Source organism: Lissotriton helveticus, chromosome 1_2, assembly GCF_964261635.1.
Source record: "Lissotriton helveticus chromosome 1_2, aLisHel1.1, whole genome shotgun sequence".
Classification (NCBI taxonomy): domain Eukaryota; kingdom Metazoa; phylum Chordata; class Amphibia; order Caudata; family Salamandridae; genus Lissotriton; species Lissotriton helveticus.
In genome coordinates, this window is record NC_136058.1 from 133464631 (window position 1) to 133479716 (window position 15086).

A 15086-nucleotide genomic window follows, 5' to 3' on the forward strand; every position below is an offset into this window, starting at 1 on the left:
AAACATGATGTCATACAAAAAAAAATTCTGGCAGGATAAGGGCTATTATCACTTGAGGTCTGGACTCCATGGGGGTCAAAACTAGACAGCATGTTCATGTGCATAACTGGTGTTCTACAATCATCAAGATACTGAGTTAACGTCTTCTTAGTTATCCATGTACAGTTGAAAGTGACCGATGTAAGGTTTCGAAAGCTCAATTGGGTGGTAATCAATATAAAGCGGTTGGGAGAGGAATTCAATTTAATACAAGGGACAGTCAAGGGGGGGGCAATGTTCAAAAAAAGGGTTAGTCTTTCCAGTGTCTTATTACAGCGAGCCATCACTGGTAGGCTCTCATTGTTTTTCTTCTTTCGTTGGCACTGTTGAGCACCGGCGGTGGAGCTATGCGTCCAGCTCGGATTCAGATTTCGCGTTGCAGGGTGTGGCCACTCTTTGCTCTCGGACCACAGTCCTGTTTGTCCTGTTACCTAACTAATCTACCATAGGTACTTTAGTCGGGGTACCCGTATTCCGTTCTTCTTTCGGGACAAACCCTATTCTATCTTTTGTGCTGTGTTTTTTTTCTTTAAGTCAAGTTCAAAAACTCCATATGGAAAAAGGGGTGATGGGGGCGTGCTTTGGGAGGCCGAGGGAAAAGAGGGTGGAGTGGGATCAGGTCTGAAACGGACCAAGGAGGGCAGAAATTTCAAGCAAGTGGGCCCATCAATCGGGCACAATGGGCTGGGACTTTCGGCACGAGCTCATCAACATGTAGGGGCTTCTGGACAGCCCTTCTTTCCTTCACTTTCCACGTTGAGAATGGTGCCTTGTCCCGCAACTCTTTGCTCTGTGGCTCCACCTTGGTCGAGGTCGTAGATATTCCCCGGTCTGCAGCCAGGCTGTGCGTCACGTCCGGCCCCTCTCCTCCGACGACCGCACGTTATCTTTAAATGAGTACAAAAAAACAAGTCTTAGAGAACTGGCAGGGGAAGATGTTTACACACTTTAATTTCTCTCCCAACCCCAAATAGTTGGGGAAACGTTTATTGGTCACGATAGGGTGGATGCTTAGTAATCCTTACATCGGTGTATGCTGTTAACTCATGCATCATTGCTGTGGTGCAGGTCTGCAAGTATCTTTCTATTTTCAAACATCATGTCTGTCTGGTGTTTATTCCTGTTATATTCGCGAGCGTGGCAAGAAGTCTGATATCCAACAATTACATGGTTCATTGAATTCAAACCGGCTCCTCCAGTAGAGACTTGTGTTTTTCTAAACCAAATCCTGTTGAGCTATATTTTTCTTCAAGGTCTGCTAATTCATAAAAAGTGTGAAGTGCTTATTATCATGGCTTACAGCTACCTTTTCCAGGGAAGGACATACGTTGAGCATTGGTTTTTTTTTTTCTTTTCTGACAGCAACGGCTAACTTTTATCAGTTTTTGGACGATTTATCTTTAAAAACAAGGTCATCAGCTACAGTCTTTAAGATTTTCTGGGACGGCTGGTTACAAAACTGGGACCATTCTGGAAAAACGGGGACGTTTCGGACATTCTACTTTTGTGCAATGGGCGGTGGTAATCCAAATGATGAGGGTGGTGTTACTAAAGCACTAAAACAAAAGCCACTGACATATAGTTCCCTTTTAAGGGTCAGATTAGGGGACATTAGTCGTCTTACCTGTCCTTTCTTGCTCAGCCAATTAAGTTCCATAATTTTACAGAAAGGAGAGGTAGTAATATGGCAAAATACGATCGTTTTGTTTCTGTCAATTTGTTCAAACACTGTCGTGTCTAAAGCCAATTATACCTGTGCCGGCGAGGTACAGTGTCGTCATTTATTCAAAAGGGAGCAAGGGAGCCCTCAGAGGGAGAGAGCGTTGTGTGCACCAAATAGGCTATTAGTACACGTACAACATAAAAAGAGAGAGAGAGAGAAACGTGTACAATAATAGGTTATTCAGTGCACACACATATAGAACAGTACAGGTCGGTTTCACATATAAAACACAAGCTGAGGGAAAACATAAGTTCATAGTTTACGTACACACAAATACCAGATAGGGTGCGACAGTACATACATCAAGTAGGGAAACCTAAGACAGAACACAGAGCTATTTTGGGCAAAAGGACTTTGTCATGCATGTTGCATATTCTCAGTATTCCCTTTAATTCATTCTGGGGGTCGAGCTCTTTGTTCTCCTTCCTTCCTAATAGTAGACAATTTTTGTTGGTAACCTCGCTTCAAAAATACTTACTCATTTTTAATTGGTCGGACACTAGTCCAGTCGCGCTTATACTCACGGTGGGGTCTTCCAACATCTAGCAAATGATGATCCAAGCTGAGGTAAAGGAGGGGTGTCAGTCGGACGTGCGGTGGTACAATTCTGACTTTTCTATGAGGGTGGAAGAAGAAGGGGTAAATCTAAAAAAATAACAATATCCCTAATATCTGGGCTGAAGGGGATTTTGGATGAACCCCAACCCGGGGTACTCTTAACTTTTCTTATTTAGTCAGCACATAAATTGACTCACTGGTGCGTATTATTTTGGGTGTACATTTGGGATATCGGTTGGGGTTGGGTTCGTCGTACTGAAATAAGCCTTTGAGTTTCTGGTGTAGGCCACTCTCCCATTCGCTAGCTCCAGAGAGAGTCGTTCCTAAGTAAGGTAAGTGCTATATTTTTATTTGTCTTTCACATGCAGGTACCATGTTCGGGCTTAATTTTCCTATCCCATTAACCGTTCGATCAACGCCTCAATCATACAAAAAGCATTCTTTTATTGATCCAGATGTGCGCCACACATACGCATTCATACCGTACAAATCGGGGCCCATGCGCACATTCATACCATACAATTTTTCACGCTCCCAGAGATAGCTCCTACATATAATGTACCGTCTCACAGAGCTAGCCTATTTTCCTCGCGTGGAACACGATGCGGTTTTAGGTCTTCTCCATACTTCAGCTGAAATTCCGATGTAACCTGCAAAAAAAGAAAAAGAGGGGGGGGCAGCGTTCAAAGCACATCAGCGCGCATAAACACGAAAATGTTTTTACCTACCACGTACTTGACTTATCTCTCTGGGATGCAGTCCCTTATGTCTCGGCATTGAAGCCCAGAGGAACTGGTAGTGCGGCAAAGATAACCAATGGTAGTCTGTTCGCTACATAGATCGCCCGAGGGCAGTAGCACAGACCGCGTGTAGGAGAGGGTCAAAGGCCAGGGGTATTCAGTATAAGGTGGGGGGGTGACGGATTCATGTTTTCATTCGAGGAAAAGAAAAGGTTTACGGTGGTATAGGGTCGTTCCTGTTCGCAGAGCATGGTATTTAAAAAAACAACCCTATCAATCTAAATGACTGTTATAATGCTAGTTCCATATATATTTTTCTTTTAAAACCTTGATTGTAAAAATGTCAGCATTCAAATACGGGCCTCCAACCATACAGGCCGGCCACGGGGCAGACGGGAAACGCATGAGGTAAGGAGAGATTACACTGTAGTATAGGAGTACGTAACGAGCAAGCCATTTAATTGAAAAAAACTAAACGTGACAAACGATTGCAGGATCAGTGAAGGTTGATTTTATAATTGAAAGTATAACAGGATCAGTTACATTAAAATCGTCCATACGCACACCATGGGCGAGTATCATGAGTAACATTACTTCGGAGCTTTTAATAATACAATAATCAATAGTAAAAAAAAAACGACATCAATAGGGTTGTCCGCAGGCCCAGTCAGTACACTTCCCCGCCCGCCATGTGCACAAAGACCGCATACATCCCCCATAACATCAAGGCTAAGTAACTAGAATCGTCATAAGGAGTTGCAAGTCCCGCCCATACTGGCGCCATTTTGGTCGAGGCCAGGCGGGTCCAGAGTATAGTTCAAATGCCTCCAATAACTAGCGGCCGGACCAGAATCCCTTTCGGCAGTTCAAAAAATTCCGTTAACGCCAGCAAAAGGGACAGGCGGCATGAACCGCGACTTAAAGGCGAGGAAGGCAAAATCTTCCCTACCGGGTCACGCTGAGGTCCCACCGGAACTGATCGGGTTGGCAGTCTACAGTCTCTCTTAGTAATTCGGACAAAAGCTGGTGTCAGCATGAGAGCATCACCATCTTGTGACAATGTTGTGGCCACTCCGGAGAGGGGGACAGCAGGCGTATCCCTCCACAGATGCGTTGAATCAGTCTCTCCTACGGCACCAGATGTGGATAAGGCGGCGGTTGCCCGGGGCAGCGGCATATCCACGGGGGATAGTCGAGCAACAGTGGCGGTTGCCCCCACCGGAAGCCCGCGGGAGTCGAGGGCCAACGACTCTCGTAGAATCTTTAAAACTGAGAGGACGTCTTCAAGAGTGGGGCTCATGCCCGAGCAGGCAAGCATCCGAGTTCTATGGTAGCCCAGAGCCATCCTAGTGGACCAGGCCCAAATCCGGGGTGCCGGCCGCCATCTTGAGAGCCCCCCCCCCCTCAGCTGTCCTTCACCACAGCCACCGGAGCGGGTCCCCCGGCCAGTCAACCGCGGAGGCTCGTTGAGTGGAACGCTAATGGCAGTCTTAGTGCGGGAGAGGAACCTCCACCTGGGGGGGGGGGGGCGGGGGAGAGGGGGCCGTCCGCGCCGCCTCTCCGCGGGCGCCCCACGCCATCTCCTGGCGTAGATATACAAAATGGCTGAACCAGGCAACAAAGGGGGGAGCCATCAGCAGGGCATCCCCCGCACACAACTTGCTGGACACCATCTCTGGACGATCTGGGGACGGGCCTCGGCGCGTGGTGTTGCCTCCGGCCTATTCGCACAACGGTCCTCCACCCCAGGCCGCCACTGACGCTACCTCGCCGGCTGATGGCTTTTGTAGACTTTCTATAGCCCAAAGCCAACTAAAAAGTAGCCCAAAGTAGCCCAACATTGCTACTTTAAGGAAGGAGGGACAGGAACAGCGTCAAGCAGACGGCGAGTGCATTGGGATTGATGTTGCAGCCGGCTGCCATGTAAATATTTGTATAATAAAACGTTTTAACATATTACTTTGCTGGAGTGTTGTATATATTTATAGGGTTTGTCGTTATTTGAGCGGGGTGGGCGGCGGAGCCGAGCTGTCTTGCGGCCATCATGGCGTCGGCGCTCGGTTCTTCTCACTAGTTTCATATTTCTCATGAGGGGTTGTTCCTAATGTTTCTATTTTAGCGGGGTCAAAAGATCCCATCAGTGGCCTACTGATTTTGCTCGATTCCTTTTGTTTTTCCTAACGATTTTTATGTTATAGTTTGCTAGCACGATACAGCGGCTAATCCGTATTTTTATATATATGTCCTTTTTATTAGGGGTGTCCTCCGGTGGAGCCGGATGATCTACCTCTAATAACGGTCCGGGCTGAACCAACTACTGAACAATGGGGAGAAGATAGGCATGACGGGTTACAATGGAGACAAAAGTCTGCACTACCTATCCTTCACTACTTTGCGGAGACTAGGCAGAATATTTCTATTCTACAGTATTCGCAAATAGGGAATACCCAAAGAGAGAACTAATTCCAAACAGTCAATGTTCGGACAAACAATCAATCAAATGAGGGATAAAAATAGGCACGACGGATTACAACAGGGGCAAAAGCCTGCGTTACCTATCCTTCACTATCTGCAAAGACTAAACAGAGTATTGCGACTCTGTGCTTGTTTGCAAATAGAGAATGATCCAAAGAGAACCAATTCCAAAACAGTAAATGCTTGGATAACAATCAATCAAATGGAGAGGGAAGCAGGCACGACGGATTACAATGGGGGCAAAGGCCTGCGTTACCTACCCTTCACTATCTGCAAAGAGAGAATACTCCTATTCTTCCCTGTTTGCAGACAGAGAATCTCTCAAACAATCAAATGAGTAATACTAGTATTTTCAAACAATCAATTCGCAATTTGTCGTGTTACACGACCTTACCCGGACCGCATGGACAGTTTCTCGTCTTCCGCTTCCAGCACCTGATCGTCCTCTATTCTCCGTAATTGCTGTGGCACTCCTGATGGTTCCCAGTCAGGACCGTAGATCACTCGAGAGAGGTCTGCTCGGAACCAGTGAAGTTCGGATGATCGGCTGCCAGACGAGGGTCTATCGGGCAGGTGCACTTCCAGATCGTTGCAGTCGTTCACTCTGTCGTTGGGACCTCTCCCACTGGATCCACGTGTCGCTGATGGGCCCACGTTTGGGACGCCAATTGTGAAAAGGTAGGGCCGATGTCGACCAAGAACCTTCAGTGTTTGTCCGGCGTTAGCCGCCTCTCATACCATCCGTTATTACCAAACAAAGAGGCAGGCGCTGGAGAGAGGAAGGGAGGAAACAGGAGTTTATTCCGACGGAGCAGAACACGTCAAATCAGACAACAGGGTATCTTCTCGAGGTGCTCTAACCGCATCTCTGAGGCCTGGCCTCTTATACACAGGTTTATGGCTTTATTACATACACTGCATCCGTAATGTTTCTTTGAAGGACAGAAAAGACATCCTCGGAATCCCCGGTCCAGGCCCGTTCCCACACACATCTACAGTAGAGTTCCCACCCCGATCTCAGCATGTGGTGGTTATCGCGCAGCTGGACATTCCGCTGGGAACGGGGACGTGTGTGATCAGTCGGATCTTCGGGGTGCGAAAGCATTGATTAATCCCCGCTCCTTTGATGTGAGGCGAGGTCCTACTGTAGGGGGCAATAAACTGCATCTGTTGGGCTAGGTGATGGCCTGGGATCAGGCCGGACAATCGGGCAGGGAGGAAGAGGTTATCAAAAGGGCCTGTTCTTTGAATGAGATGAAAGAGCGAGGGGGTTCAGCACGGGATGTGGCTCGGAGACAGGGTCACGTTAGAGGTGCGTTTATGGCCCAAGCAGGAGAGACCGGGGGCTGTCGGGGCGCGGGGGAATGCTTGCGAGGCTGGGGAGTGAGGGGGAGAGACGCGCAGGCTATTGGCAATGGGCAGAGAGGCCACAACACAAAAAAATGGCTGTCACTTACGTGCATGATGGGGCCTAAAAGGGACAAGATGGCATGGCCACTGTTTCACGATTTTCACTTTACTTTCAACAGTGGCTGGGGTGAACATAAATGAACGCCGCTTATATATACCTAATTTTAGTCATTTTCCACAGCAGATGAACTTTAGTACTGATCAGCAGTGGTAAAGTGCCTAGATTCCTATAGCCAAAAAAACATGATCAGAAAAATAGAAGACAAAAAGTTTGGGGATAAACACGTCAAAAGGGCCAGGTCTTACACCACTAACAGCCACCATTGACAAAGCCAAATGTTCTGTCTGGTTTAAAAAGTATGTCAATTACTGGGTTACTCAAATTTGCATGAAAATGAACCATTAGAGCCAACTGTGTTTTCAAAATTTTCCCAGAGGGAGAATCCCCCTGAACCCCACTTACGACAGTTAGGCTCACTTGCTATGCTTGCCTGCCACACGGCACTCATCCTGAACTTTTACACCCGCACCACTTTCAAAATTCACCAGCCGTCCCTGAAAAGCTTAAAAACAATGAAGCATGGGCTCCTTGACTCCTAATACATTACAATGACTTCATGATGGCGGAGGAGTGTGCTCGAAATTGAAAGGAATTCTATCTAGGGTCTCAAGTCTTATTGGGGAAGGAGGGTGAGAGATTAGGGGTGTTTTTCCTTCTCCAGCTAGGCAGAAGTCCAAGTCCTGCTGGTTAAGTACGGCCGTCTCTCTTCCGACCTGATTGAGTTTGATAAAGACAGCAGATGATGCAAAAAGACACTAGGTGGTTTTCAAAGGCTCAACGTTTCCACACAATATTTTGCAGGTTAAGTTTTAAAATAGACTTAATGGTTTCAATGTTTTATCAAGTCTAAGAGGGTACACATTTCGTGGGCTGCCATATTTTCTCTAAATGAAGTTTAATGCAATGACCGATCTGCAATTATAATAATGAATGGTGGGATGCAGAGCTAATCGGTTTGGATATTGATGTGAACTAGCAATACTTTTGTGTTGATTTTTGTTGAGCCATAGTAGGCGTTTCAGTGCTTTCAGTGATAGCTTTCTAGAAAGGCATACTAGGATATTTGTCAGGGTTCACTAATATTTTAATGTCTGCATTTGACATGTGTGGCTGCATTACTGTTGGGCGGTGAGACGAGTAAGTTTGAGGTAGTTTTTAGTTGGCTGATCACTATTATGCTACTTGTGTTTGCTATGGGTTGGTCTGAATGTGTTACTGAAAAACAGAGTTGTGGGGGGGTGTACTGTATGAAAAAGAATTACATATGGTATTGCAGGATGACATTTAGTCCATGGGTATAGCATTAGACAAGTACCTAGCTCTTGAATATTGTGCTGGAGAATGTATAAACAAAGTATGTGGCAAACTTACACTTTTGCTCTTTTTTTGGCAGAAGTTAAAATCTGTTTATGAAGACATCGTACAAGACTACGACAGTGAGACTGAAAAAGGAGGTTTATGCTCTTAAATGTTGTTAAACAACGATGGATGTGAATGGAAACGTGACAATGGGGTCTAGCATTAAAAGAAAAGATAGCAGTATCTTTACATGTCTTGATTCCTTAATAACAGTGGGTTTTTTTGTACAAAAAGGAGCAATATCCAAGCTACTTTAACACACTCCATGACACTTAATGTATATTTATCATGTTTTTCCTGTGAGGTCTACAGGCTGCCGCATGTCTATTTATTATTTTATCATCATCTGGATATTGACGTCATTGTATCTGTTTTATGATCTGCCCTGTGCAAACCTCCGTGTCTGCTCATCTCTCTGAAAACATCGCTATTGCCCCAATCTATTGCCTGGTGGAACCCATCTTTAGCGAGCCTAAAAAAACCCAAACCCACTCTTCCCCCCCCTCCCACCAAAATGAAATGAAGTCCATACACACATTTCCCCAAGGTCTGCATAACCGAGTGCAGCCGAGTAGGTCTATATAGACTATTTTGTTTTAAACACTATGCAAATCTATTTAACTGAAGGGCTCAGATAGCCTATCTATTAATAATTGAGCACAGGTGGTCAATTATGCATGGCACTTACAAATGTAACAGCTAAAAAATAAATCCTAAAAGTAATTATCTAATGTCAAAATAAGGTTCTATACATTGGGCAGTTTGATTTATGACGTGTACCCTATACTTACCGAAAAAGTGTCATATCTTTGAAACGGTAATTATTACGGTAGACCAAATGAATGTTACTTGCTTTTCTTTTTAAGTGTCAAAGGATTACTTGCTTTTCTAATGTCAAGAAGAGCAGCGCTTTTCTCAGGGCCTCATGGCTCGAGTTTGAATCCCTCCCAGCGCTTTGTCCATTGTTAAAACGTCACCTGACACCACGCTTTGTTCCTGTTGGCGAGTTTGTTTATACTTAACATGCTTGCTTCGTCTGCTCTCGTACAGAACCAGGAAGGTAAACGCCTCGGATGCCCTGGAGCGCTACTGCTGAGAAAAGAGCTATTTTAGTAAGCTCTTTGCAGGCTACTTGTCCTGTTAAATCTGTCATGAAACCCGCAATAAACAGATTGCCTGTAAGAACTGATATGGTGACATTCTATCATTGTCAGACCTAATGTTGCACAAATATTCCCAAGTGTGAGTAATGTAATGTAAATTCATTTTAAAATGTTAAAGAGAACCCAGCTAATCTTGGGATGTCTATTAGGTGCTAGACTATTTGGCCATCTCCAAGCCAAAGGAATATCAAACCCCTGCAGGTTTGTGTGGCTTTGCTTATGCTGAAACAATGGGCTGGAGTCATGTAAACAGTCTATGAAAAGTTAGGTTCACAGGTGAGTGAAGAGCAGGTTGGATAGATGTTTAATCTCGCACAATGTGTGCAGGATCTAAAACGTGCACATACTTGCAAATTATGCCAAAGTTTAATATAACCTCTCAACCAACATGCTCAGAAATCAGATGGGCTCCTCTTTCTTCCATGCTTACCGAATAAAGAGATTCCGGAAAAACATTACTGCAGAGCACACTTTCTAACCAAGAAACTCTGTGATTAATGGATGAAAAGAGCATTGTCAGAAGTCGGAACCTAGTAAGGAAGAGTTTTGTGTGTATCTGAACTATTTGAAGTAATAGCATTAGAGGGCTAATAAAAACTCAATTTCTTCATCTACAAATGACAAAGGCACTGGCATTTTTAAATCCGGTCTGTTGTCCGCGCCCAATGTTATATATTTTTTTTTGTAGTGTTGCTAGAGATCATTTCATAGGAAATTTTAAGTTCTACACTCTTAGGGCAAAGATTTCGATGATGGCAGACAGTTTAATTTGCACTTCTAAAAGGCTTTGTTAATTTGTCTCTATTTCAGTAATGTAACTGGCAGGGTACAAATGTACACTTTAGGACACTTTAAAGTAGATGACATTTTATAAATTTTGTGTAAAGATTTGATCGGCCATGTTCCGTTCAGCCAGTTCGGGTACTAACATAGCTATGCAAATCAACTTTCCTGTCTGTAGGTATTTGAGCCACACTTCAACCTGGAACTAGTGAGGCTCAAACTTGTGCTTTAAAAAATTAGAATCTAGTGGAATCTAGTGGAAAAAAAACTAAAAGTACAGAAGCGTAGATGTCTGGAGCAAACAAAAGAAATTAGTATTTGCCTGCATTATTAATTGGCTTGAAATTGACATCACTTGTTATGTATATAAGGATGTTGGTGTTCTTTTAGTGGTTGGAAAAAATGGCTATTTAAGGTTATGAAAAGTAAAAGATGATTTGTTAAGGTTGATGAAAATCTATGCCAAAAATTACCCGTTGGTGCAAGATCAAACTGTCCTTGCTAAAATGTGGAAATCCGGGTTAGCTTGTAATTTAATCCTATTTCTATATGGAAGATCAATTGTTTAAATCACTATTTGATAGGGATTTAGAGAATATATGGCATTACTTGTCTCCATTATTACATAGACATATTCTAGAACAATATAAATACCAAGGCTAGATAAACCATGTTCTTATCATCAAGTTAATTCAATTACTTTAAAAAAAAAAAAAAATCTTGAAATGATTTTAAATATTTCAAGCTGTTTCTGAAGGTTCTAAATACAGGTGAAGCCAATTAACATAATTTGCCTAAATTCTTGTGAAAAGCCCACCAATATTCATGCTAATTATAGTATAACAATGAATGCTTTGCAAAATGTTTGGAATGCATACATGTATGTGCCACAACCTGCTATTTTAATTATTTTGTGGTGCATCAACAGAGCTTTGTACAATGTTTGAATGCCTATGATTTGGTGCAACGAGTAAAGATGTGTTCAGCATAAGCACTTTATATTTGTAATGTTATTGAATCATCTAGGTCTGTAAATTTGTGTTTAGATGGCCCATGTTTAATCCACTCAGTTGTAATGTTAAAACACTAAAATATTTTGTCAAATAGGTTTTTTTGTGTACAAAGATTTTAAGAAATGTACTTTTTCATTGTATAGTACATAAATGTTAATAAAACTTGCATGGTTGTCTAAAAACAAACTTTTGAAATTTACTGATTGTCTTGTTTGTATACTTCTAATTTTAATTACATGATAATGGCTTTCCTTGTTGAATTATTTACTGTCATTTCGGAAAGGACGTTTCATTAATTTTGATAGTCTACAGTTGAAAACCAGCGTTTGATGTTACAATAAATTTGACAGGCTCTTCTTTACTGTGCATTCTGTCTAAGATTGTGGTCATTATTTAAAGAGGGAATATTTAAACAGATTATTGCAGTATATGTCCATACAGTTGAAGTAGCTGCATATACTAACCAAAAGCATTAAGTGGTACATGTTGTCTTCATATATCTTGGATGTTTACTACCAATTTTTAATTCATCCTAAGCCGTATGTGATGGTGGCAAAATGCACCTAAAATAAAAATGTTAAGAAACACACCTATCTTGAGCTCATACATGTACTTTAGTTGTGCATTAATGAGTGGATATATGTAATAATTGCTTTTGCATTAGTACAAATACATTTCTGATACATCATCTCAAATTTGACCGGAGGTGCCGCTTAATGCCTTTCTATGTTAAACTTTTTGCTAACATATCATGTACATCTTGCAGTTTCCTTTGTAGATGCTTATAATGAGCCCCTTTTAATTGTCTGCTTGAAAAAGAAATGCCAGTTGGACATGCATTGGACTTGTTACAGTCATGTAATCTTCTCTTTTATTGCCCACTAGATAGCTTTAATTCTACCTAGTCTATCCCATAATCAAGTCTACTTTTGTACCTGTACCTCACTGGAGTTCAATGAAATAACTTATTAAATATGTGCATTCTTGTGTTGAGCCATATTTCTATAATTACACCACATCAGTGTTTGATAAAGTTGTACTTAAAATGTGTCTTCAATTTTACTGCACTCACTGACATTAACATAAATATTTATAATCCTTAATGGTTACATTAATAATTTGTAGACCTCTATTTGCATTATGGCTTGCTGATGAGGTACGTGGGTGTAAAACTGTGTTATCACAGAAGAATATTAAGTTGAGGTTTCAAACACTATTATAGTCTTAGTTGTAACTTGTTAGCGTCAAGATTGTTCCGGTCACGACCAACTCAATTCACTATATCAGAAATGTTACCGTTCTTCCTCCATAAGCACTGAAGTTTTGAATTACGTTATTTTGTTCTGTCATCACAATTACATAAAATATATACTCAAGTAATCACATTCAGGAAAACTGTGGAAAATATGCATACAAACTGGTACCCTGAACTCCTTATTTGTGCAATAGGTGTTTCTTGAAGAGAAGTTCTTAATCAGATGTAGGGTATCGTGGTACAGAGTGAGCAAGGCAGAAAAGTGCACACTGATCTTAATTGTCATGAGTTGCATACAAAATATTATGTTTGATTATAATATGTTCAGTATCGCAATATGGGAGTTAATTCCGGGGCAGATGCATTAGAATGATGGTTCAAGCTAAAATAGTTAATACCAGTATGGCCAGCCACACAAGTAATTGTGAGTGTACATGTTTTTGAGTTTCTGATCTAATTTTATCTTCATAAACCTTGTGAATGAGCCTTCTTTTTTATGCCACCACTACTATTAGTCAATGATAGCTGAAGCTACAACATCAAAAGTATCAAACCAATTAGTTACTAAATAAACAACTGCAGCGAGTTTCTTCAATGCCTTCAGTGTTTTTTTTATTTAAGACAAACCATTTGAATTACTAATTTAAAAGGAGTTGCACTTATTCGTTCACAAATTAAAATATTGATAAATATGATCTTGAGATAATATATAAGCTATAAGTTTTAATGTACAATGTCTGAAATGTATTTTATTGAAGTTTGAACTTGATACCCACTCTATGTGAAAACAAGCATGCAAATTAGTAACTATGCACAAAGTAAACCTAAAATGGATAAATCCAAGTAGGTCCCGAGATGTTCAGGGAGCTGCATTTAAACGTCATTGGTTTCATTTGTGGGCTGTTTGATTCGTCACTGATAGCTATGAGTTAGTGTCCATGATGAGGAAATATTGGATTTTTCAACTCCTCAATTCCCCGGAACTATTCACTCAAACAAAAGAGGGAAAATGATATCATCAGCGCTACCCAACATAAATGGGGTAATCCTGAATGGGAACGTCGAAGGGGATATCCCGGCATCATATACTAGACAGGGAAATGGGACCCCCTCAATTATAGATTACATCATTTGTGGTATGGATCTATTTGAAACAGTCACGTATTTGCACTCCAATTTTACAACCGACAGCGATCATGCCGTGATGCAACTAGTTACTAGTTGGACAGTCCAAACAGCAGCAGAAGGTCAGTTGATCCTCTATAGAAATGCAACCTTGGTAAATAGCGAACAGAGACGTATCTTTTGGAATTCACCTCTCGTTGACAAAATAACAGTTTTGATTAAACATACACATTTACTAAAGAAAATTTACTCAGATGACCCTATATTAAATTTTGAGCGCATGCTCAAGGAATTTAAAACGGCATTATCAAAAATGATATCTCAAGATAACACAGGTAATAAAATGAAGAAAAACATAAACAAAACCCGGAATACATTAACAAAGAAAAAACTTAACAAACTGATACGTGCTCAATACTTAAATTCTTCTCCTTCAAGAAAGAAAGAAATAAACAAACTAAAAAATCAGCTGAGAAGAGAGAAAGCAAGTAAGAAAAAAACTTTCCAAGATCGAAATTGGGTAGATTTACAAATAGCTGCAAAAGAACACAACCAGAGAAAATATTGGTCCTTAATAGCTAAATTAACTGGAACTAAAAAGAAATTATTAGCAATACCGGTTCCGCCTAACGACTGGGGAACTTATCTGACGGATCTCTATAAATCAAATATGGTTAAATTACATGAAAATAGTGTTGAAAAAATTAAGGAAAAACACAAAACTTCAGTTCCTATAACAACGGCAATAATGGTAGAAACTCATATTCGAAAAGCCAGAAGCACAGGTGCCTTCGGTCCTGACCAAATATCGATCAAGGCCCTGCAGGTAGACCCCAAGGAATGGAGCCTTGTGTTAACACCACTCTTTAACCATATTTTGACAACTGGGCTAGTACCAAAATCATGGCAGGGGAGCATCATCATCCCTATACATAAAAAAGGTAGCAAAACGGTAGCAGGAAATTACCGTCAAATAGCATTGATGGATGCCACCGGAATTTTTTTCGCAGCGGAAGTATTAAACCATCGGAAAAATTGGGCATTTTCGCTGGGTCTAATACCTATGTTTCAGGCTGGTTTTAGACCTAAACATTCTGTTACGGATAACATTGCAATTATACAGGTTATCCTTGACAAATACGTGACACGGAAAACACAGACTGTCTATGCTGCATTTATAGACTATTCTACCGCATTTGATCGCGTCGACCGACCGACATTATGGAACAAATTAAGGAGTTTCGGTATCAATGAACATTTGTTACAGGTCCTAATAAGCCTTCACACGAAAACTTGGTGCCAAGTTCAAATGGGGGGCGAAAAAGGTTTAACGGAAATAATAAACACAGCTAATGGTCTAAAACAAGGATGTCTCTTAGCCC

At 41.6% G+C, this 15086-nt stretch overlaps 1 protein-coding gene across 5 annotated transcripts in view; it reads left to right on the plus strand.

The window, feature by feature from the left end:
• Window positions 1-11690, plus strand: part of FYB2 (FYN binding protein 2) — a 571085-nt gene extending 559395 nt beyond the window's left edge. For 4 of the 5 annotated variants that reach the window (XR_013603713.1, XR_013603717.1, XM_078670088.1 and 1 more), the window contains one exon: window positions 8400-11690. Coding sequence is in view for 2 of the 5 variants with exons in the window: in XM_078670088.1 (XP_078526214.1) it covers window positions 8400-8406 (7 nt within the window). In the remaining 3 variants the exon portion in view is untranslated. The remainder of the gene's footprint in view (window positions 1-8399) is intronic. The other variant, XR_013603715.1, reaches the window with a different exon arrangement.
• The last annotated feature ends 3396 nt before the right edge of the window (window positions 11691-15086 follow it).